The sequence below is a fragment of the Idiotropiscis lumnitzeri genome, chromosome 16 (assembly GCF_059441095.1).
Source record: "Idiotropiscis lumnitzeri isolate Australia: NSW breed Sydney's pygmy pipehorse chromosome 16, RoL_Ilum_1.0, whole genome shotgun sequence".
NCBI classification, from domain to species: Eukaryota; Metazoa; Chordata; class Actinopteri; order Syngnathiformes; family Syngnathidae; genus Idiotropiscis; species Idiotropiscis lumnitzeri.
In genome coordinates, this window is record NC_142406.1 from 11,214,767 (window position 1) to 11,238,263 (window position 23,497).

Here is a 23,497-nt window from a genome sequence, read left to right on the forward strand (position 1 = left end):
GACAAAAAGTTGCTGGGCATTTCACAATTTTTTTTTGTAAACTACTAACTTACGACAATACTCTGTGTCCTGCTTTGCCGTTTTAACGAGTTTTGCAGAATGTGTGTGAAGTGGTTGCATCGATTGGATGTCAAGCGTGGTAAGGGAGGTGGTCTCTCTCTCTCTCTCCCCCCTCCATCCTTTTTTTTTTTTTTGAAATGGAAATGAAGAGGGGCACACATCTGGGGGTCTTTGTGGTAGGAAGATGAGGTGGCGGGAGTCCGAGGCCCACGGTCAGGGTGCGAGGGAGGCTGTTTGCTAAAAGGAGGGAGGGGATGAGGAAGCTTTCCTTTGATTATGGGAAGGTGTCAAGAAGTAATTGAAACTAAGTGGAAAGCGCACATCCACGTTGGCCATTCAAGTTGAGCGTCAGGAAGGATGAGGAGTGTGTAAGCAAATATTAAGATATATTTTTTTTTAGGACAAATTTGAGGTAAGGTACGAAGGACGGAAGGGAGGATGGGCAAGTAAGGAGCTCATTAGCATAGACAGGAGTGAGAGTAGGGGGAGGAAATGGGAGGGGGTGGATCACTCGCTATAGTCCAAAACTTTACGGCTGACAGTTAAATTTACTCTCTGTGTGTGTGTGCGTGGAAGAGGAATAGCACGGTTGGGGGTGCGCTCCGTTTGTTCTGCAACATGGCTTTTAGGCTTTTTACTGTTTCACACCACGATGTTGTCCTCTCGCTTGTCCGCCGAGGCCGTGATTTCTTTCGTCGCTTTAAAAAAACATATATATATATATATATATATATATATGTAATTTCAATCATTAGAATTGATTCATTTCTTAATAAGGAAATATTTTTGCAATGATTTCTCTTTATTTGGAAAAAAAAATTGATATTCATGTGCTTAAATCTTTTTCTTTTCCTTGTTTTTATTTCATGTCTATTAATCCCTTCGCTGCAACTGAAGCAAAGTGTTTGACGTTCCGCCCTTTTAATTTCTGAATACGGATGGTGAAAATGTGTCAAGGAAGTGTCGCGGGCAAGAGGAAACGGCAATGGAGCGAGTCTAAACCAGAATGCCATTAGAAGTCTACACATGATTATGCAAATGTAATCTGCTTAATAACCACATCCGAAGAAGCATCCATTACAGTTATTTGCGGCCCACTCTGCCCCCCCCCAAAAAATTCTTTTGAATAAACTGAGCTCGCTTCAATTCAGCGCCGCCGATGCTCAAATGGAATTAGTCGAGGTGGCGCGCTATAATATGCAACACAGCTGCATGGTCGGCACCTGTTTTGCTGTTTTTGTTGATCTGGGGAAAGTGGAGGGAATGAACTTGCTTATAAATAGTTTGGTCTAGTTTAGGAATAATTGATTATTTCATCTGTCATTGGAATTGAGCGTGGATTTAATTGGATTGACTTGGTACGTGAGACATAGTGCACCCCGCGCCGGTCGCTAGCCAATCATACACGTGTCCGCGCAAACAACACCCGTGGATAATTGACAGCTAACCTAAAGATGATTTTTTTTTGCGAGGAGTTGAAAACCTTCAAATTTAGTGTTTTACATTTGCGATTTTCCACCCTAATTGGATTCCAAGCAGAACCGTGAGAAACAATATTCTTAACAAACACCGCAGGATCACTCAAGATAATCGTTAGAAGTGTGGAATTGGGCTCACGTTGTTGTAAGTATTTGGGATTGTAATTATTGAACAGGTTTAACATTGTCAGCAGATTGGGCAGGAAAAAAATCATTCTTCATTTTCACACCCCGGAAATTGTTCAGGATAATCTTTTAGAGACGTGACAATCTGGCCTTTGCTGGTTTTGATCGCAGAGTAGAAAAAAAAAAATATCTGAATTTTGTCATGCTTATCAGGATGTGTATCCCGCATGCAGATTTGTGATCAGAATTATTAAAAAGGTTTAACAATTACAATAGTCGGATCTAACTTGCTGAGCAGATCAGGAAGGAAAAATAACCTTAACCCTCACGGAATTCCAGGATGTCCAGCATGCGTGACCGTTTTCAAGCAGATTCAAGATAAATAATTACAAATAAAACCGCTCGCACCACAGGACAATTGCTCAAGATAATCGTTCCGAGACATCTGATGATGGGGCCTGATTCTCAGTCCACGTTTCACCCGAATTGGACAAAAAAAATCTCCCAAACACTCCAGACAGCTGACAACTTTTGACGCCCGCTCCGAAATTACATCACCGAAAAAAAAAAAACAACACCCCGCTTCCCGATAGTGTCGAAACGGCCCTGTGCTCTCCCAAGGAAGAAAATATAAAAGTCAACATTATGGCCCGGCAAACGTGCGCGTGTGCACGTTAAGTTTGTCCAGATACATTTCCCGTCAGTCGGCGAGGGTGGTGGTTGGCTTCTGCAGGAAACCTCCGCTTCGACGCGAGTGGAAAAGTCTGCGTGTTTGTATGTTTACACAGGCGGCGGAGAGTTGCGTCGGTGCATGTGCGCGCCACGGCCGTCTTTCTTTCTTTCCCTTCTCTTTCTGTGGACGGCTTGTGCGCCAGTGATGTCATGTTTGAGATTCCCCAAACGGACACGTGTGTGTGTGTGTGTGTGTGTGTGTGTGCACTTTCACATCGTTTATATACCTGGTCGACTTTGGCACATGGACATGGTGTGTGTGCGTGTGTGTGTGTGTTCCCCTGGCATGACTTTGGTTTGTTTTCCATAATTTCTGAAGGGGGAGGAAAAAAAAAAAAAAGACAGATGGACGAGGCGAGAGAGTCAACAATCAACATGTTGATTTATGACCGCTACTAGTTCCTTCCATGACGCCTACGATTACGGCTAAAAAAGTTTGTTCTCTGTAATTTGTTTTATTTCATTTTTTTTTTTTCTAAAATGATGAGATACCTGTTGATTTATGCGGCTCGCCTGCGTGGCCAAGGATGAATATGCGCTCTGTTTGTCTGGGCCGCCATGAGTTTGGAAAGCTGCCTAGGCAGCCACGGGCACAACCTGACATTATTTGGCTCTTCTTGTTTGAGCAAGGTTTTGCTTCAATTCTGCCAGGGATGCGTCTGCTTGTCTGCTCGTAATATAGGAGGCCATGAATTTGATTCAAAGGTGGGATTTTTTTTTTTTTTTTTTTGGGAGCAGGTAGCATGGCCAGTTTTGTGCATGCTTCTTTGACTCTGAAGTATTTCATTGTTTGACTCTTTGAAGTTGTGAATGCATATAATGGAGGCGTCGTATGTCAAATTAACTTTAATGATGGTCAAAATCACGGCGTCTCACATATCACCATTATTTGCCATTTTTAATCCTCTTTTATATACCGCCGTGCTGAAATGTGCTCTTGCCTCTTTTGAACCCGACGACAGACAAACTACGGTTTTAAGTTCATGAGCAGGCCTGATTGTGGCGTCAGGTGGAATGTTTGAATTCACTCGCTTGGATGCTATAAAACCAAAATCAAACGAGCGTTTCCAATACAATTTTGACTGTGGCGTGACGAGGGTCATGCAAGAATGCAGAATTGAGTTGAGTGATTATTTTGAGCGCATTGGCATTTTAATGGGTGTTGACCAATCAGAAACAAACAAAGTGTTTGATGGTTGAAGCATCGGAGGAATGTGGAACTGAATAGCGGGGTTTGCTCAAATTCCCATAGCTGACATGTTTGCTTTGTTTTTCTTTTTTTTTAAAGGCATCAAAACAAAACAATCGCAATTGCTTCATGTGAGATTAATCATCCATCTCTTTGGCTGACGAGAACCCGGATCCTCTCTGGACTGGTTGACAAGGCACACGAGTGCGCGCTAACTTGTGTGTGTTTAGGTGGTAACTCTTCTTCTGCGTGTGTGAGCGAGCGAGGGGGGGGGGGGGGGGTGTTTACGTGTAATGGCGTGTGTCAGGCCGTCATGAATGGTGCGTTTGAGACGAAGCGCAGTGTGGAGTTCCTCCGAGTCGGACCAAATTGGAAACAGAAAAACAAACATCCCCCCCCCCCGTTTGCCGGCTAGTGGCGTGGCCTGACCTGTCTGGGACAATGTAACGGCCTATAGTCGGACCGGACCACACACGGCTGTGGAGAAAAGGAGGCGGTGGCGGCGCTGTGCTGGGAAGACATCTGCACGGGCCTGAGTGTGTCCTGGGCAATCACAAGTTGGAAAAACAGGCGGGAATCACGCAAAGGGCTTTTCAGGAGCTCAGTGACGTATTGATGGGAAAGACAGAGCGATGGAAAGAGATTTGAAAAGTTGACGGAGGAACACGAGTGGAAAGGATGGAGATAAGTCACGTCGGAGAAGGCGGATGAAGAGAAAAACAGAAGAAGTGTGATTGAGTAAATGAATGAGGAGGCGCGAGACCCACTCGAGGCTCCGTGGGGAAAATATTCCGACTTTGGATGGGAAAGAAACCCGTCCCCCCCTCAACCACCCTTTTTCCTGTTGTGAGTGCTACTCATTTATTTTTTTTTCATGAAAGACACTAATGGCTAAAGCTATTATGTGGTCAAGCTTGCAATAACCGGAAGCGTGCGGATTTGTATGAAACGTTGACGAGATTTATTAAATCACACCAAACTCGGTGACTGAAGGTCTGAAAATGGCTCGTTGTTTTATGATCAAATCCGATCGGACCTTTTTCACCTTCCACCAAAAACGCATTAATAGTTCAGCAGTTGGTTTCAGCTTGATTGTTATTCCATCAAAGACTTTCTTCCAGCTTCTGATTGACTCAACTGGCCTTTTTGTTGTTGTTTACACATGCTTCTCCTTTTTCTAAAAAAAAAGCATCTCTGTGGTCAAACGTACAAAAACCGGAAGGAAGCACATGGATTGTTTGTGTGTAACAGCAGCTCTTACGATAGACGGCTTTTAAATAAATCTTGACAAAATAGAGCCCCGCTCGTGTTCTCACTGTAATATCGCAACATAATAACCTTTCAGTGTGATTTTTGTGGCCCAAAAAAAAAACACACTCCTAGCGCCGCTTCGAGATGGGAAGGTCTGAAAATGACTCATAATTTCTGTAATGACTCATAATGCGCTTGACTTTTCTCGCGAGCAATCTTCTGTTTCTCCTCCAAAACGCCCCGTATCCGTTTTCATATAATGACTCGCTCGCCATCTCGGATGGCCGCCGTCCTTGTTTTCTACAATCCGGACAAAAGTTGGAATGGCGCGTGGACGGATGTGATTTCCGCCCCGGCGAGGGCGGCTATTGTAAAAACTAGAGGACAAGTCGTCGTCGGCTTCTGACATCGGATTTTAAACACCAAGCTGAAATTGAAAATTCTACACACGCCTCCCATAGTGACACAAAAGCTATCGATGCTGTCATTCCGATGCCGACTCCCACGTCACTCACCAGGCGCGGCCCAACTGCCTTTTAAAAGCCACAAACACTCAAAGTCACAGATATCATGCGGAAAGTGAGGATGGCAACGATAATACCTGCTGCTCACATGCACTTGTTGTTCCATCGAATAAAATCAGTTTTTATCTGATTAATCGTTATAATCGGTCAAATGACTGATTCTAAAAATCTTTGATCATATTGAAAAACATGAGGCAATGTTGATAAATATCTTAATTTCTTTTAATTTTGACTAAAGCCAAAGATATCATGAAATATTATTATTGTGTTGCGTGTAGGTAAAAATAAATGTTATTTATTTGAACTTAAGTTTCATACACCTGTGAACTGTTTTGAAAAAAAAAATCACATCCTTGAAATATGACATTGTTTTATTAGCACTGGGCTCAGACTTTAATTGAAGGGTGCCGCCAATTGTGCAACTTAACGGTTTGCGCACCATTTGCCGTCTACGATAGATGGCCTCCATCTATCGTCGTCGTCTTGATGCACCGCAAATGTCACCGACCGCCGTCTGGCTCTCATTTGAGGGATCGATTCAATCTGTCCGTCATCGCTGCAGTCCCGTTGGCAGCGTGGCACCGAAATATTTTTTCCTGACGCTGCACGACACTCAATTTGGAAGTCTTGGGGGGAAAATTGTTTCCCGTAAAATTCCGACAAGACGTCTTGATGTAAAACACCGCTGCATGTAAAATCAAAACCTATTTGTCTTTCTGCTTTCTTCCAGGTGCTTTATTTTTTTTTTCTTCCCAAAAATTGAGAAGCAAGGATCTGAACCAGAACTGAGACTGGACCGCCACCTGTTTTAAGACTTCTCCCGTGGATCTACAACACACTCCAGCGGGCTGGACCACAGCGAGTGGATGCTATGTGGAGTTTAAGACCCTCCTAAAGCCACCCAAAAAAACAAAAAAAAAAAGAAAATTGAAAGAAGTTGAAGCTTTAGCCGCCATGGACCTACGTGGAGTTATGCGGGCCTGCTAAGAAAGGAGCACTTGGATTTAGCTTGTGTTCCACTCTTCCTTTTTTTTTTTTTTGCTTCTTCGGAAACCTCCCGGGCCCAATTTGAGCCGCTTGAACAGAACCGATGCCCAGGCATGTTGTTTTTATAACCTGATGACCAGCAGAGGTAAGACATTTCTATGTATTTTTAAAAACTCTTACAGTACCAAAAATGAAAGAAATGATCTTCATTACGCAAAGCATACGACAGATCCTTTAATTTTTAATATGTAATCAAAATTTAATGTGAAAATAATCTGCTGTTTGTGTGTATGGAATTAAAGTGGAGTCATCAACGATATAAACAAATATTTATATTTTGCATTGATTATTACTGTCAATATTTTTCTCAATAATAAAAACTGAATTTTGTAAAAAAAATAAAATAAAATAATTGTATCAAGAGATGTTTTGATATTTTGTAATTTTTTTAAATATTTTTTTTACTTGAATTTTATAAAAATCAATTTTATTCTTATTACAATATTATTTATTTTCACACTTCACACCACTCGGAATTGAAACTCATGGCAACTCATCTTATTGAATATAATAACGTCGTTCAATGTTATTAAATTTTGAGATGAAAGTCAAAAACCCTGCTGGAGACTAAACCCCAAACGACCAAAAAAAAAAAAAAAAAAAAGCCAAGACTTTTTGATGACTTTTTCTGTCATTGTCTGTTTAGATAAATGATTAGGACAAGCCTGAACATATGGGACAGGATACACAGCAGGCCCTTTAAGCACGTGAGTGTGTGCGTGGCTTTGCGTGTGCGTGCGTGTTTGTATGTTTTTCATTATGTGGTACGGTGGCTTTTGCTCGGTGATGTTATTCAGCGGGGCGGGTTGCTTTTAACCGCTTGATGCTTTTAGCTGTGGTCTGCGTGCGCGCTGATGTCTGTCACTGTCTACGTGCGCGCATGTGCGCACATGCGCGCGTTCGCATGTGCGTGCCTGTGTGTTGTGGTACTGCGACGGCTTTGATGTTGCCAGCACGAGTCGGATTTGGAACATGTTTTTGTGCAGTTCTCGAATTAAAAAAAAAAAAAAAAAAAAAAAAAAAAAAATGAAGGAATGTCAAGTGGAGACAACTCGATGGTGGCTAAAAGTTAAGTTGGACTGTCATTCAAAACATGCGCGGACGTTTCTGGCGTGATCAGCGCTATGTCTCGCTTTGACTCTTGCTATTTGGTGTTTTGTTGTTGTTTTTGCCAACGTTACATCACTGTAACACAAATAAAGCCACAAATCTTTCAGTCATGCTCTGAATCAGTCGATTGGCGAAATAAACCATCCCATTCACGTCGACTGTACAGGTGCTCTTTGGTGTTTGAGAAATTAACGAACCGTGAACGAGGTATGAGCTCAAGCCAGGTGGCGCATCATATTCAAAAAGACAAATTGCGTTTTTAACTAAGTACTGTGCTAAGTCTGTAAATAATTTAAAGCCACTTTGGAATAATGCTGTAACAAAATGTACCCCCACAAATGAATATCAAAAGACGCGCCTTGGCTGTGGTTGGAGCAGAACAATTAAAAAAAAAACAAACAAAAAAAAAAACAATCTGTTTCCATGTCGACGCAATCGCTCATAAACTACAATTTGGAAATAAATGGCACAAAATGAGTCTCTTAAGCTCTTGGCATACGATTATTGACATATGCGCGCCTTGTTTCGTTTTGATCACGCATATTTAGTCTTTAGCGTGGTGTATGGTGTATTTTTTTCTGAATTCAATTAAACCTCGTTTTAATGTCCTGGTTGGGAGAGGGAAAGAAAATCCATTCATAAGAGCTTAGCAATTTATATTGTTTTGTAATTTCACCCTTATACCAGCCCAGTAAAAAAATGGATCTTTGACGTATTTAGCCGTCAATGGTATTGAATGAGTTAATGGGTGGGCTGGCCCTCCAGAGACCCGGCGAGTTGCAAACAAGCTATTAAAGTCAATTTTCCATGATATGTCTCCTTTAAGGCGTTCGACTTTGGAGTTACCGGTTGCTCGTAATGTCGCGATACTTCAGTGCTGCAAATTTTTTCTTTGGAACAAGAAGTGCCAATTTTGTAGCAAGGCCAATAACTCTCACTTTGCTCACCTCCACAGTCTGTGAACTTTTTTTTTTTTTTTTAAATCTTTGCCTCACAAACAATTATTTTCCTGGCAGAGTCGTCTAAATTATGCAGACAAAGATGGATAAAGGCGTTGTCGCCAGACGTCACCGCAATTAATGACTTCATTTGTTAGTTTGCTAATGATCGACTTGTTTAAAGGAAGCAGAATCAATCAAGCGTCGAGATGACAGATGTGCATTTGGCGTCGCGTGATTTCATAATTGAGGAAGTCACTCGAATGGAGTAAGCACAGCGCCGTTTCATTGTGGTCGCTGTTAACGTGACTTTTCCCAGGTCACTTGCGCAGTTTGGGGTGGGCGGGGCATGTTTCTTGTTGGTAATTAGGAGATGAGAGCTCATAAATTAAGCGTGTCAAAAGTAATTCTGTGTAATTAGGAGAAAACTGCAAAATCGACGTTACCGCATTGACTTTTATGGGAATTTTAAAGCACAAGTCTACTATTTATTTATTTATATTTTTTATGTAGCCAATCCAACATGCAAGTGTTTGGAAATATCGAGCAAAATAATGTGACCTTGTGCTTTGCTGCTTGTTTGACAAGATTCGATTAGCTTTTATTTGTTGCCATCCTGCTCGGCTCCTTTTCATGTTTTGTTTTTTCTTTCTTTAAAATTTTCTACCATCCACTTGATGATATTCAACCAGCTCGAAACCAGAGGACGGTTGTTAAATATATTCCTGTCTACAAAAATGTGAGTTCTCCTCGATCTATTCTAAGATTTGTGATGGTTAATGTTGCACAAATTTAACATTTATGATTATTGACCTCAACCATTTGCCAATTTGTCAGCACCCAAACGTGATTAGCGTGTCGAAAATTTCGATTCATGTTTTGACATTTTCAGAACAATACCGAGGCGCACCAAGTTAAGTGGCAGGAAATGTTCGGTGCAGTCATGAGCTTCTCTGGAAACAAATACAATGCAGCTCAGCCTCTGCCTTTAATATCCCGTAGCGAGCAAGAAATATGTTTTTGGCGGTGCGTCAAGCTTATTTGAAACTAAGTTTAAAAATATGCTACTGTGCATGTATTTTAAGAGTAAAATCAGCCGGAATTTCTGCCTTAAATCGTAGTATGGTGTTTTTGTTTTTCAATTTTTTGCTGTGTTTCTATTTCGTTCATTATTACAATGTAATAACTATGTAATAACTATCAGACGTTTGTCATGAAAATAACTTTAACTGTGAATTTACAAAAAGTCACACTTAGATGATTTGTTCGCTGAACAACTGAGGACTTATTAAAAATATATATCTATGCATATAGGGAAATAAGTGGCACTGTACTGCTAATTTCTATGAGGATATTAGGTCGTCCATTTAAAAGTAGCCAACACTTTGATTGGCTTGTGTCGGTCGAGCTGACTCCCCGGCGCCCCTACAGGAAGCGCCGTGAATCCGAAAAATGTTAACCAGGCAAAAGCAGGGCCACTGGGTCCAACTTTGATTTCCGAGGCCCCACTCCCATTTGTCTCCGACTGTTTCTAGCCAGGCTGGGCTGAAATGCTTTTAATCAGATTAGGTTTGAAACCAGCCACATAGCCGACGGCCATACAAACCCGACTCGTGGTTCAGCGTGAACTCGGCTCCCCGAGTCTGATCCTGCACGCTGCGTTTGCCTCATGAGCAATTACACTATGTGTTGCTACTCGCTCCCGAGCTAAGCCGGGCTACACCCGCTCACCTGCTTGTATGTGTGCCGCCACGGGGTGTGTTGTCTTTTATTTTATTTTTTTGTTCGCTTTTTTGGCTGCCACCGCATGCCGTGGCCAAGCGAACAAGTGTTAACAAGCTCCACGCTCGCTGTATTTATTTAATCCATATGCTGGTGAGCCATACAGCTGCTGCTGCGAGCGCGTCTGGGAGGAAATGATTGCAAAGTCAGCGCCGCGGCGTTGCTGAGATTGTTGGGTTTCCTAAAGGAGTTAAAACATATTAGTTACACATGAGCACCTTTTTTTTTTTTAATACCGTCTGCCCTTGTGTCTTGACATTATTGAAGACGTTTGGTGGAAAGCTTTCAATCACACAAGCATTCTTTTATTTTTCTTAATCGACTTGTTTCATCGGATCAAGGGCTGACTCAAAAGTTGTGGACACGGCAGACAATAAAAACGGTGGTGCCGCCCGTTGAAGCATCAAAACGTGCCGAGACGTTAAAAACAGATGAAAAATCCAGCCATCCATTAGTGAGTGATCATCTCATTCACTTTAGATCGATAAATTCTCTCAGAATTTTCAGAACTTTTCTCCTCATGCCATAGTTGCCCGTCGCACTTTTACTTGCAGTCGTGTTGTCGTCGCACTCCATTTTCCCCCTCAAGACGCGATGAATCAATTCCACACGCTGGCTTAATCCGAGCGTCGGGCGACACAAATGACCGAACGCGCTGCCATGTTCTTGAATGTGGCGGCTGCGTGCTCACCGCCGCTCCGCTGGCTGCCAAAGTTGGGTGGTGGAAGTTACTGGAAGTTTGGATTGCTAGTTTGGAATCTCGCATGGAAAAACATATCTGCTTTGAAGAGCCTCGCCACAGTCCGCCAGTCATTCACTGCGCATTTTTTTTTTCGCCTCCTAAATTTATGACCTTACTCTGCTATATTAAAGATGTAATCATGCCAGACAAGCTAAATATCAGCTGTCTTTATAGGCCGCTGTAAAGGCCTCTATTGGAATATTAAATTTGGTACCGATGGATAATTGCCCGAAAATACCCAATGCAGAATGTGAGTGTGCAAGTGTGGTAATCTCTATGGCAGGTTCCTTGCCATTAGCGCACCACCGAACAAGGCAGCAATTCATTCAGCAGATTTAACCGTGTGTGCGTGTGTGTCTGGCTGACAGGTTTCTAAATGCAGAGTGTGTGTTGTTTTTGGAGAATTGTTTCCGTGCGCCTGTCTGTACCATATGGCCCTATGTGGAAAAAAAAGGCCTCTTTAGGGGTTTGTGTGTGTGTGTGTGTGTGTTGTGTGCGCACACAGCGGTCGGGTCTGCCCAGAGTTGAAGCTGTAAAAACAAAAACGTCTTGAGGAGAAAAAAAAAAAAAAAAAAGGCTCCACTCGGAGTGGTGATGTCAGACGCTACCTCGCTCAACTTTCACTCGCCACCTAAAGAAATCACAATGCGGGATTTCACGCCGTCACCACGCCTCGTCGTATACAGCGCACGATGGTGGGAGGGAAGCTTGGTGATGATGTCATTGGCGTCCCAGAGGAGCGCCACCATATCTATTAGGCATATGATGTGAATTTCACTATTTTAGATCTAAACACGGATAAAAAAAATAAATAAAAAATGGGTGTCTTGGTTGTTCAGGAAAAGCATCCAATGTTAGCTAGCAAAAATTGGCTGCCAGGATGGCCGAGTGGTCTAAGGCGCCGCGTTCCGGACCCAGTCTCCCCAGGAGGCCTGGGTTCGAATCTCGAATTTCCCCATTGTGGGACTAATAAAGGCATTATTATTATTATTATTATTATTAAAAGACATCCGCTAACCGGACGCTAAGCTAACCTGCTTTTTTGTCTCCAGGGTAGCTTGTGGAAAGAGCACAAGGGAGTTCCACTTGGGTCCCGTGTGGGAACCCGTCCGCTCCGTGCCAGACAGACAAATCGGAATCTGAATCCGAATCCATGTACGATTACACCCCTAGTGAGCGTATTGATGTCTTTGGCAACCACGTGGAAATATCATATCTCCAGTTCCTATGCAATTCCAACCCATAATATCCAACACTTGCTGAATATGTATTTTCAAGCCCCGTTTATCCTGCCCCCAGAAACTCTTTCTTACGTGTTTTTGGCTTGTTCCGAAATTATCACTTGAGTTTTTTTTTTTTTTTCCCCCTACGTACTTTTCTCCTGTTTTCTTTGTGTCCGTTTTCCTTTGCGACTTTTGGTTTACTTTGGCGGTAACGGTCGGCGTGCCGAGACCTGCGAACAATCAACGTCTCACACATGCAGAAACACTTGAACGCACTCCTCGACGGTCGTCACGTGTTGACAGATGTAAGAAGATCTATGTACTCCCGCAAAAAAAAAAAAAAAATAGAATTTACACAGCCAAAGAAGAATCGTCTAAAAAAAAAAAAATACAGATTTGCTTAATTAGTTCTGATTGCTCTGACGAATAGAAGTGAACAAACCAGTCATTGATCGACTTCTTACTTGAGTGATTCTAAACCTCAGACTTTTGGGTCAGACAAAGGCAAGCAAAAGTGAGTGTTTAGACGCAAAATCCTTCCAGAAGTGGCTCGCTAACTCAATTTGTATTGTAACAGCTGCAAGAAAGGCCTTTTTGTTTCTAATGGCTGCTCTCTTTGGTTTAGTTTCAACATGTTCCATCTAATGTACAACATCTGTTGGGAGCGCAGCTTCTCCTTTTGGTGGCTCCATCAAGTTTCCGCTACGGAGCGCCCCCCCCCCCCCCCCCCCCCTCCTCGTTGAGAAAAAAAAAAAGAAGAGGTTTTAGACTTCATGTTAACATGATCGCAGAAGAAGAAATTCTTTATTAGTCCCCTGGAGGGGTACAATTATTGAACACTGTCGCGGTCAAAAAAGACGCATGTATCTCCCGATTCTTGTGAGCTTGAAATAAGAAAAAATGACTCATGAAATATTGACTTGCGCAGAGGGTCGTGGCTCAGGAACCAGCCCCGAGCACCAGTTAGCAAACACTGGTCCCACTGGGATGGATGGAAAAAAATTAACCGGCGAATCAAGATGAGGCAAATAACGTCTGTCAAATTGAGTCAGGTAAAGTTACACAAGACCGAGACGTCCTCTGCGAACTCCCCCCCCGTCCCCCACCCCGGCCCGCCCGTGGACTTGAATTCACGCCTGGTCGTAACATGTCTGATAGAATCTTCCATGCAAATGAAGACCGCGGAGGCAGCAAGTCAATTGTGCTTATCGGCCGTTGATTAAAAAGGAGAAAACCGGCGCGGCGCTCCAGGCGAGACCCGATCGCCTGGGGCTTTTGATGCACTCGTAATACATTTTTCAGCCAAGTGTAAAAGTCAAATCAAAAGTCCTGCTCGTGGTTTGGCCAATATCCTTCTCCTGTGCTGCCTCTGCATGCTAACAGCTCGCACTGTTTGGGGTCGGCAGATTTGGAATAAATTGTCATATTTTAAGTGCACACGGAATATAAGCGGCAGTATATCAAAGTACGGCATGTGTCTGGGATGTACTCCTATCATTTTGCAAATAAATGTCTTTTCCAGAATAAAAGACAGCTTTTATCCCAATTTTTGTTTTATCCTTTTAAAACAACTTTTTTTGTTGTTTATGTGGCATTTGGATCAAGGAGGAAAATGTCTAGCTTGTCAAGGCGTCCCTCGGCTAAAACAAATTGGTCAATGCGATGGTTTTCAGTCTCTCTCGCCCTCTCTCACTCTCTCACCCTCCCTCTTTCCCTCTCTCACACACTTTCTCTCACTCTCTCTCCCTCTCTCACTCTCCCTCTTTCCCTCTCTCACCTCTCACGCTCTCTCTCTCACACTCTCTCTCATGCTCTCTCTCTCTCCCTCTCTCCCACTCTCACTCTCTCTCTCTCCCTCTCTCCCACTCTCACTCTCTCTCTCTCTCCCTCACTCTCTCCCTCCCTCTCCCTTCCTCTCTCTCTCTCTCTCGTAATCATTTCATCATCAAATTAATTCCTCCTTGACTCTCCAGCATTTTTTATTTTCAACTGATAGCGACATTGCTGTATCATGTCATTCGAGTTTCATTCGATTTCCATTGTGCTCCACAAAAGCGCAACATCCTCGACCTCGCCAAACTTTCAGCATCGCGCTTATAAACTATGGATTTGCCGATAAAAAGTTCCTCACGTCTTGATTAACGAGAAGCCTTCCGATTGCGGCCTCCTGCGTCTTCTCCCGCCGTGTCCTCGCGTCCCATCTCGGGCTGCGGTATCTCGATGCAGCCCCCCCTCTTCGTTCTGCGGCCCCGTCCAAACATTTACATTTCTACTTTCAAGTGCTGTTTATATATGGTCTTATCTGCTATCGAGCACGCATTCGCGCGCATTCGGACGGGGACGCTCTGTGAATCAAGCCTCCGTCGTACTGACATCAACACGGTTGCTATGTCCATAATAGGACAGAGGGAGTAAAAGCGAGTGCCACATAGACACAGGGAGGGGAGGCAGATCATTTGCCACCGCAGTGTTTTGTGGTGAGGTGACGCATGGAACTTTGGGGACTTTAGCGCACACGTTTTTTTTTCCCTGTCTCGCTAAAGAAGAGCTGTACCCTTGCGATCCACAACAATAGCAAATGTCTCCCTTGGTTTGCAAACGCTTTTATCTCCGTCGCCAAAACGTCCAATAACGTGCAGACAACTGTGTGCTAACCATAAGAACACACAGCAACATCACAACACTTGTCGCTTTACGACACTGACATCCGTGGCGTAACTATTGAAGTAGTCCCGATGTCTCTTTGAAAAGGCACGCATGAATTAAAACGACAGTCAGCGAAATGGTGAGTTGTATTCTCGTTACGATCTTCATCTAAATTTGGCTTCACGTGAAATCGGACTATGACACAAAAAACGGGGGGCTGTAATATACCTGTAAACATATGAATGACCTGATGAACTCATCGAAGACAACCCTATTATCACAGAAACTGAAGAAAAATGTTGCGCAACTCCGTAATATATATATATTTTTTTAACCAAGACAACTTGGGGCTGCACTACGCATTTGCTTTGAGGTGGGTCGTCCCCATTTAGGAAATTTGCAACAAAAAGCGAGCACCTGCAAAGAAAAAAAAATGGCCGAGGGCAGATTACTAAATCAGATTTTATTTTTTAATTTTCAGTATTTATTATTGTTTTCTTAAGCAAAAAAAAAATATATAAAAACCTGATTATTCAGTCGAATTTTCATTGTGATATCTAAATAATAAAATATTTGATAACTGGAGCTCCCGTCCATAAGAAGTCCTTTGAAAAATGGGTGCTAAACCTTGCCAACATTCATAAAATAATTTTTGCAGCTTGAACCCTGCAAAATAAAACGCCAACTGTCTGCGGCAGTGTAATTCTTCTTCCTGTTTGGAAGCGCATTTCAGGGTGCACTCTCAGCCTCATTTTGAGGACTCGATTTGTCATCCTGACCCGACTCGGACTGAGGCATCCTGACCCCCTTGACATCCCCGTCTGTCCAAAACAAGACAAAAAGGAGAGAACTCCGCTCCGGGGATCTGTAGTGTGTCACAGCAGTGCACGATGAGCCCGGAATTTGACACTCGGTATCTGCTTATCTGCCTGCGAGAGAGAACGAGAGAGAGTCATGGGCCCTCGGTGTGGATGTGTAGTCTGATTGTTATCACGCCGTTTGACTCCTCATCTGCTTTTAAGGCAATGAATTCACATCTCTCCTTCCTCCTTGTCTTGTGAGCCCTCTCCTTTTCTCATCTCTGCTTTTAATCGGTCCCTCTTCCCCCTCCCTTTTATCGGACTGTTTTTATCTACCGGGACTCTCGCAGGGCCCTGTTGTCTTTTTTTTTTTTTTCCCCTTTTTTTAAGAGATTATGTGTAATTAGCAGCAAGACACCAAATGCTGACTTGCAGGTTTGGTGAGCGTTATTACGAGAGATTGTTACCCCAGCGAACCATGGCGGTAAAACCTTTGAAGCGTAACGGGACCCTTCAGGTAAGATGTTTACTTGTCTGTCAATGATGCAGATCTGAACGGCTGCCAAGTTTGCGGTTTGTTTGGCCGCCGTTGTACTCAAAGCGATGATGATGATGATGTCACACGTACAAATCAGGCAGCCGGCGTGTGATTGACAGTGGGATTGGTCGCGTTTTTCCTTTCATTCAATCGACTTGTACATTTGACATGATACAACCAAGACTCTCAGGTTCTGACTCGCTCGCCGTTGACGCTTCCGAAACATGACAGAAGGGGAAGCCTCAACCAGCACACCCATCTTATCATATCATTATTATTTTATTTTTTTGTATGCGTGTGATTCATCAGCGGCGTAGATCAGAGGAGGATCAGGGCGAGGAATAAAAAGCAGAAGGGAGAGGTTGTCAACAAAAGATAGTCGATGAAAAGATTAAGGGTGTAATAACTGCTGATCTCAGCAGTGAAATCTCGTGTGTTTCTGTGCCAGCGCTTGTGTGTGAGCGATTTTGTTTGTTCATATCTAAGGGCGTACCAGCAGTTAAGACAGGCGTGGGAACGACAGATTGCATTCCTTCGACATCTAAGATCGTCTACCTTTTGCCTTCATTAAAACTCCACACCTGAATCTGTTTTAAATGAGTGGGGAAGTCACTTGGGCCCCATCCAGGTGAGGAAACAACGCACAAGCACGGTCAAGAGGCGAGGATACGTAAAATCATGCAAAAGCACCGTTTCTGTCCGGAATTGATTGACAGTTCAAGGAACTCTCTGTTTATAAAGGAGTTCCGTTTCTATTGTGGCGACGTGACGCAAATTTGCCTCGGGGCGCGTCGCAGCCCGACGCGGGTTCAAACTATTGCAAGTTGGCCACGCATCGACTGATGTGCTGCGGGAAATACTTGCTCTGCGAGGGTCCACGTACAGTTTGCTTTAATTAATTATATTATCCAACATCTATAGCGACGGTTATCATTTCACTAACAAGGTGCCCTCTAGTGAGAAAGGCAAAAAGGTGTGGCGTCTTGTTGCGCGAACTGGAATGACCTTTTGACTCGCGAACAATTTGGACTTGCGTTGCTGCTGTAGGAAGGCAAATTGCATTTGGACAATCTGGACGAACAACCATTATATTTTCTATATTTGAATATAGACGGTTTAAAAAATAAATTTAAAACATGTACAAGTAAGTAAGCAAGCTAATCATTCACAAAAACAAATTGTGCAGATGACCAAATTGTCCCAGGAAATTTAATTGATTATATATTTTATTTTTTATATATTTATATATATATATATATATTTATTTATTTATTATGCAGACATCCTTCCTCCCAAAATGCAAGTTTTTGTGTCCAGCATTGTCATAACCGTTACTATTCCAGTCCCAGTTTCATCATCTTGTTTTTACGCCGAGCTATTTGTGTGCCGGGTAGTTCCTTGCGGGCGGGTCACAGCTCTTGATAAGCATCGGCTCTCGGCGTGCATGCGTGTCTGTGTCTTTTTCAACATTTTTGTCTCTTTTTTTTTTTTTTTTTTTTTTGAAGGACAGAGGAAATGAAAGCTCAGACTGGGGCCTCTGGGGCTTTTTGAACTGTCTCTGTGTCCTTTTCGTGCATGTTTGTATCCATATCTTTGTTGGCGTCTTCAAAACACATGTACCTTTTGTTTGTTTCTCCTGACCTAGACGTACTCCAGGGACCGCCTTTAAATACTATAAATTATTAGCACCAAATCGCTATAATGAATAATTATAAAAATAACATGAATTTTTCTCTTGATTCAATTACAATCATTAATTCGTGGTTCTTCCATTCACGGGGTCAGAGCACGTTAAAGCGAGAGTTAATACATCCATGCATACGTCAACGGGGGTTTATTAGCCGCCTCTGCGTGCGAGACATCAATCGCGGTTGTACTATCGCTTACCCTTGGCAGCCGGTTTAACGATAATTAATTGCGCCCGTTCATTGTGTTAGTAAGAGCTTGCCCCATCGTTACCCCCGAAGGTTGAATGCCCTAAAGGTGATATTATCCAGTATTTTTTTGCCACAATTTGAAATGATTCCCATAAGTCTTGATAACATGTTTGTAATTATGCTTTCGACCAATCGGTGTGAAATCTTTTCCTGTGAATTGAACACCAAAATAAATTTCGATTGTATGATTGGCAACAGGTTCTCGTGAGAGTATTTAATTTTTCTGCCCATCACGATACCCCTCATGTAGAGGGATGTCAATTCCTGGATTATTACCATAAAAAGTAACTACATTTCAGACCAGTTCAGTGAAATTGGATCAATTCTGTCACAGTGTTGGGGCCGCACTGGTGTAGAGAATTCTCTCACAAGCAAGTATCAGAAAATAACACGGTGAGTGGTTGCTACACGCTGCAGCTCTGCTTAGCGTCTGGCTTTCACACGATCATGATTCTGTGTAGTCGCTTGAAATTGGCAGTCGTGAGCGGAGAAAATCTGTGGGGGCTGTATCAGGAATATAAACCCCGCTGTTAGATCGCAATCGTGCAAAATTTCGAACGATTCGCTCCCAAACATATTAACGCTCAGCCTATCGACTTTGATTGGAGTTTAAGTTTGTTAGTTTGCCCAGCAGAACGAACGAGCACTGAGCGAACATGTCGATTGCTGTTCGCTTTTTCATTCTAACCACCAGAGAAATGCTTTTCATGATAAAAAAAAATGGGACGTGACCACACATGCTATATTTGATGACATTTACACACTCAGACAGCGTATGCTCTAAAGACCGGAGTGCGGGAAGCGCTGTCTGTCTTTTAGTGTGTGTGTGTGTGTTTGTGAAGTCAAAATCCAGACAAGAGGCCAGACTATTCAGAGTCTTATAAACTCTCAGGTCACAGATTATTGAAATAACAGAAGAGATGCATTGTCTGCACCGTGTCTTCTGTTTCGCTGTGCGTCTGAAATACTCCCAAGTCGCTGTCGATTGTCATCATTTCGTGTGCGCGTTTATTGTGTATGCAGAGCGAGCCAAAGTCTGTTGACTTGGTAGGCGAGTCATTTCAGATTATTTCTATTCAGTTTGGGGAACCCGATTGGGTGTCATCTTGAAAATCCGATTCTCTTTCACGTGGAGATGCTTCAAAATGGCCGCTTCAGAAGACCTGAACCCGACGTTTGAATATAATTGGCTCAAAATTAAATACGCTCAGTGTTAAATTTTCTCACGCTAACCTTGTTGTAATCATGCTAACTAGCAAAGCGCTGCGGGGATGAGTAATAATAGACCTTAATTAATTCAAGGCCAACTCTTACCTGAACAAGGTGTTCATCCCACACACTGAGGTTTGCGTCGGGATGAGACAGGAAACGGAGCGAGGTTAAATTGGCGGAACTGAGAGCGTGATGAATGCGCGTGGGTGTGTGTGACGGATTAATTGAGAGCGACGGATGAAAGATGGAGTGATACGGAGCGGGTGCGTTCAACAAAAGAAGTGCGACTGGGGAAGGGAGCAATTTAGTAGTTGAGTTTGATTTGAAAGGTCTCGAAACAGGCTAATTAGGTTTGACATTTATGACGACACTGTTACTTCGCTACATGGAGTTCCTGACTCCGATAACCGGATGTATCTGGATGGGATTTGCATGCTCCTTGGGGGCATCCAGTTGTGCTATACAAGAACGTGGTTGGTTTAGCTGGGCGGGTGGTTGGATTTATGACGTTTATATTTTTCAAGTGGAAATAAATAAACGGTTTACTGACATCAAGTTTATATTTGCTCAACGAGCTGGTTTGGAAGAGGGGTTTGTAAACCACTAGAATGACCAGGTGCAGCTGGCATTATCGCATCTCTTTGGATTTGAGATCAGCACAGCTTTTGAGTAGAAGATACAATTAAAGGGGAGAATTTTGGATTGTCATTAGGCAGAAAAATAAGCAACACTTTGAAAGTTGCTGACGTTGACTTGCTTCATTTTTGTTGTCAACTCAAAATATTTAAAGGCTAGATTGTTGGTATACACTCTTGATCCAGATGCTGATTCAATTACATTTCCAAAGGTAATGAAAAATTCACATCGACCCTTCAACAATATGCTTTTGTAACATCCTTCTGAAGCTCAGAGCTAACTAAACCTCTCGAGTTGGCAGAAAGTTCAAGTTGTCGAGTAGTTTGCGAGCCATTGAGTTCAAGAGCTTCATCAATTAAAACTCCAGTTGCACGTCGCCACACCTACTCTTGGCCGGCGCTCGATCAGTGCTTTAAATGCAACCCTCCCCACCCCCGTCTGCTTCTGGAGTAACCAACGCTTGTGTCTGATTCCCATTACAACTTGGCATGGTTTCAGGAACGCATATGTTTTGTCTGTCTGGGCATGAAAGCGTACGCGTTCATATACTACGCTTATATTAACTTTTTACTTCAAAGAGTGCTAAGTTAAAGTGACAGGCCAACGTAGCTATGAAGTCCCATCACTAGGGCATCATGTAATCACACGTGACACTGACGTCTAAATAACTGCTTTGTACTTTTTGAGTAAAGCTGTTTTTCCCGGAAAACTTAAGTTAACACTCGGGCGAGGTAGCGCCAGAAGCAGGACGGCTCCCGTCTGGAAGGGTGTTCTGTGATCTTGAAACAACGGGGTGTGAAGTTTAACACCCGATATGCCCGCTTTGTTGAGTTGAAAGCAGTTGTTGCTGTTCGACAAGGAGAATTGTCTCACATTTCACGTCATGTTGGATGCTCTGCCACTGTGCAAAAATGCACTTGACGGCAACGCTTGATAATAGGTCGATAGAGGGGCTACTATATCATTCGCCAAATTAATGTATTTACACTCAGCATCAATTTCTTTATCAATTTAGCATATTCCAACTTCTTTGGGTCAAAACCTTTTGTGCTTTTTTAAAAAATTCCCCAAGATCCCACGAGAGGACATGAAAGCCCTGTTAAAAAAGAAAGTAGTGCATTGGTGTCAAGGAATTTGAATTGTTACGTCTCAACTAAACTTTGTATGTTGGGGAGGAGCTTAGTTTAGCCTGGGTTGTTGGCGGAAAAGAAGTCAGACATTTTGTGGGATTTTAGGTCGATATGTTTACGGTCTAAACTGAGCATTTTCGGATGGGCGGTAATTACTCACTACACTTTAATCCCAGCCATTTTCACTTGAGAAAACCCCTCAATCCTAGCATTTTATTTTGCGAGGCCAACAGAATATTCTCTTCTAATGCGAAACAAACACGGAGCTATGACGCAAAAAAAAAAAAAAGTCTAGACGTATAAATCCGTCTTTGGGAGGCGACGACTGTGTTTTTGAAAAGTATATTTATGTCTTATGGATTGAATCAGTTAATAAATTTTTCCTGGGATTTTCTGATTTAGGAAAAAAAAAAAACTCAATTTTACTTGTGACATTTTTTAAAGTAACATTGAAGAAATCTTAAATGCAAACGAGCGATATTTTCATATTTTTCTTCAGTTTGGTTCCTTTCCTCTGTCATCAATTGGGGAAATTGTAATGCTCATGTCAGCGTATCCCTCAGCGGCCGTCTCCGGGTCATTATCATCAATTTTAGATAATAGTCCCACCGGCTAATTCGCGATGATGGAAACGATTAAGCCTCACAATCATCCTACCTGTCATATCGCGGGGCCGCTTAGCGTTGTTTTTTTTTTTTTTTTTTTTGGAGGTGGGGTGGGTAATTGTAGCGAGTCGCAGTTGCTGATATGCAGTGAAGTCAGTATGTTGTGGTGCCTCGCACCTAATTGCACTTGATAGTAATGGTTCCAGCCTGTGCATACAGCCTGAAGCATGCACGGGCTGAGGAGCGGCCCTCCTGAATTGGCGGAATTCAGTCCCAATTCGGACTCCGATGTCGTTGAGCTCCAACTCGATTTTGTGTGTTGTCTTTTTGCATTTGTTTTGTTGCTTTTCAAGTCAAAATGAGCTATTTAAGGAGCTTTTACGATTTTGCAATACCTCCCCATACATGACATACTGTCTCTTAGTTTGGAGGTTCTGGGTTTAAATCTTGGCTTGCTAGCGTGGGTTTTCTCCAGACCTAGCGGCTTGCCCAAATTCCCGAAACATGCTTGTTATGTTATCTGAAGAGCAAATTGTTCATAGGTGTGAATTTTAGTGTCAAAGGTTGTTTGTCTGTATGTGTGATTGAACGGCGACAAGCCCAGAGTGTACCCCCGCTTCCTGCCAAAAGGGATCTGGGATCGCTTAACGAGGACTCGGAGTATACCTATAAAAACGGCTCAACTTGTGCTTAAATGCGTCTTCCTGTAATTGGCATGCAACAGCAATGTTAGCGACCAATTGCTTCTTATTAAATTCACAGTTTTATTACCCTCATCTGAACGGACGTCCGTCGCCCGGCAGATGGAAACACAGTTTGGCCACTGGCGAGCTCCTTTAAGTCTGGACTTTTTGCGTCATCGCTTTACCACAACGATGTCGTTTTCCACTTTGCGTGTGTGCATGTGTGTGTGTGATGAATTCTGACTTGGGTGTGGTGAGCATCAGATGAGATTTTCCTCTGCTCCCCGCACTCTATCTTACACACACACTCACACATGCAGAGAGTTTGTGCCAGGGTTGGTTGAGGCGTGGGCCGTGGTAGACATAAATTACTTCATTTTAACAGTCGCATGGCTAAGAAGACTGTCGTGGGTTCCACAAAGAACACGGTCTTTTAGTCCGCAGCTCTCTTTCTGATTTCATTGACCCATTTTGCAATAAAAGTGTATTGCTAGTTCTACATAATTCAGCCTACAGTCCATTCTCGGGCACTTATGCATATTTTTGTTCTTGTTTTTTCCGTTACATGCAGACGCACTCACAGAGTGTTGGTTAACAAAGTGGCTTAGTATGCAACGTAGTGCAAAACAGTTTGTTGTGTTTGCGAGATATTCTGTATCATATCATTGTTATTGATAATAAAATTATCATATTGTAGCAGCTAGTTTTCTGTAGGTATCTTGATGTATACTGGATGATTTTCGTCCCCTACATCAGGCGTGTGCAAACTACGGCCCGGGGGCCACATGCGGCCCGTTCAACGTTTTAATGGAAAAAAATTGAAAAACATGAATAAACCTTGTTAATGTTTTATGTTCAAATACGGTGTTTTTCACAAATATGTGTATATTGTTGTCATGCTTTTGTTCACTTTCATTTAAAATTATTTTTTTTTTTCCCGATGAGGTGAGGTTACCAAAACACTCCTGTCAAAATTTAGAACCCATTGTAGCCCGCCAATCAAAAAGTTTGCCCACCCCTGCCCTACATTGATCATGTATTTGCTGTATCGTGATACTCGAATTTACCACTTTGATATCAAAATGAAGTTTTCCTCTGTTACAGAGAT

The 23,497-nt window shown here is 42.8% G+C and overlaps 1 protein-coding gene and 1 long non-coding RNA gene across 2 annotated transcripts in view; both read left to right on the forward strand.

Moving 5' to 3' along the window:
• LOC148321427 (uncharacterized) overlaps nucleotides 1-6,106 on the forward strand; it is a 73,121-nt gene extending 67,015 nt beyond the window's left edge. The window contains exon 5 of the long non-coding RNA XR_015846928.1: nucleotides 6,091-6,106. This is a non-coding gene — a long non-coding RNA (uncharacterized LOC148321427). The remainder of the gene's footprint in view (nucleotides 1-6,090) is intronic.
• trps1 (trichorhinophalangeal syndrome I) overlaps nucleotides 6,094-23,497 on the forward strand; it is a 58,593-nt gene continuing 41,189 nt past the window's right edge. The window contains exon 1 of the mRNA XM_088319035.1: nucleotides 6,094-6,492. Within this exon, the coding sequence (XP_088175161.1) occupies nucleotides 6,480-6,492 (13 nt within the window). The 5' untranslated portion in view covers nucleotides 6,094-6,479. The remainder of the gene's footprint in view (nucleotides 6,493-23,497) is intronic.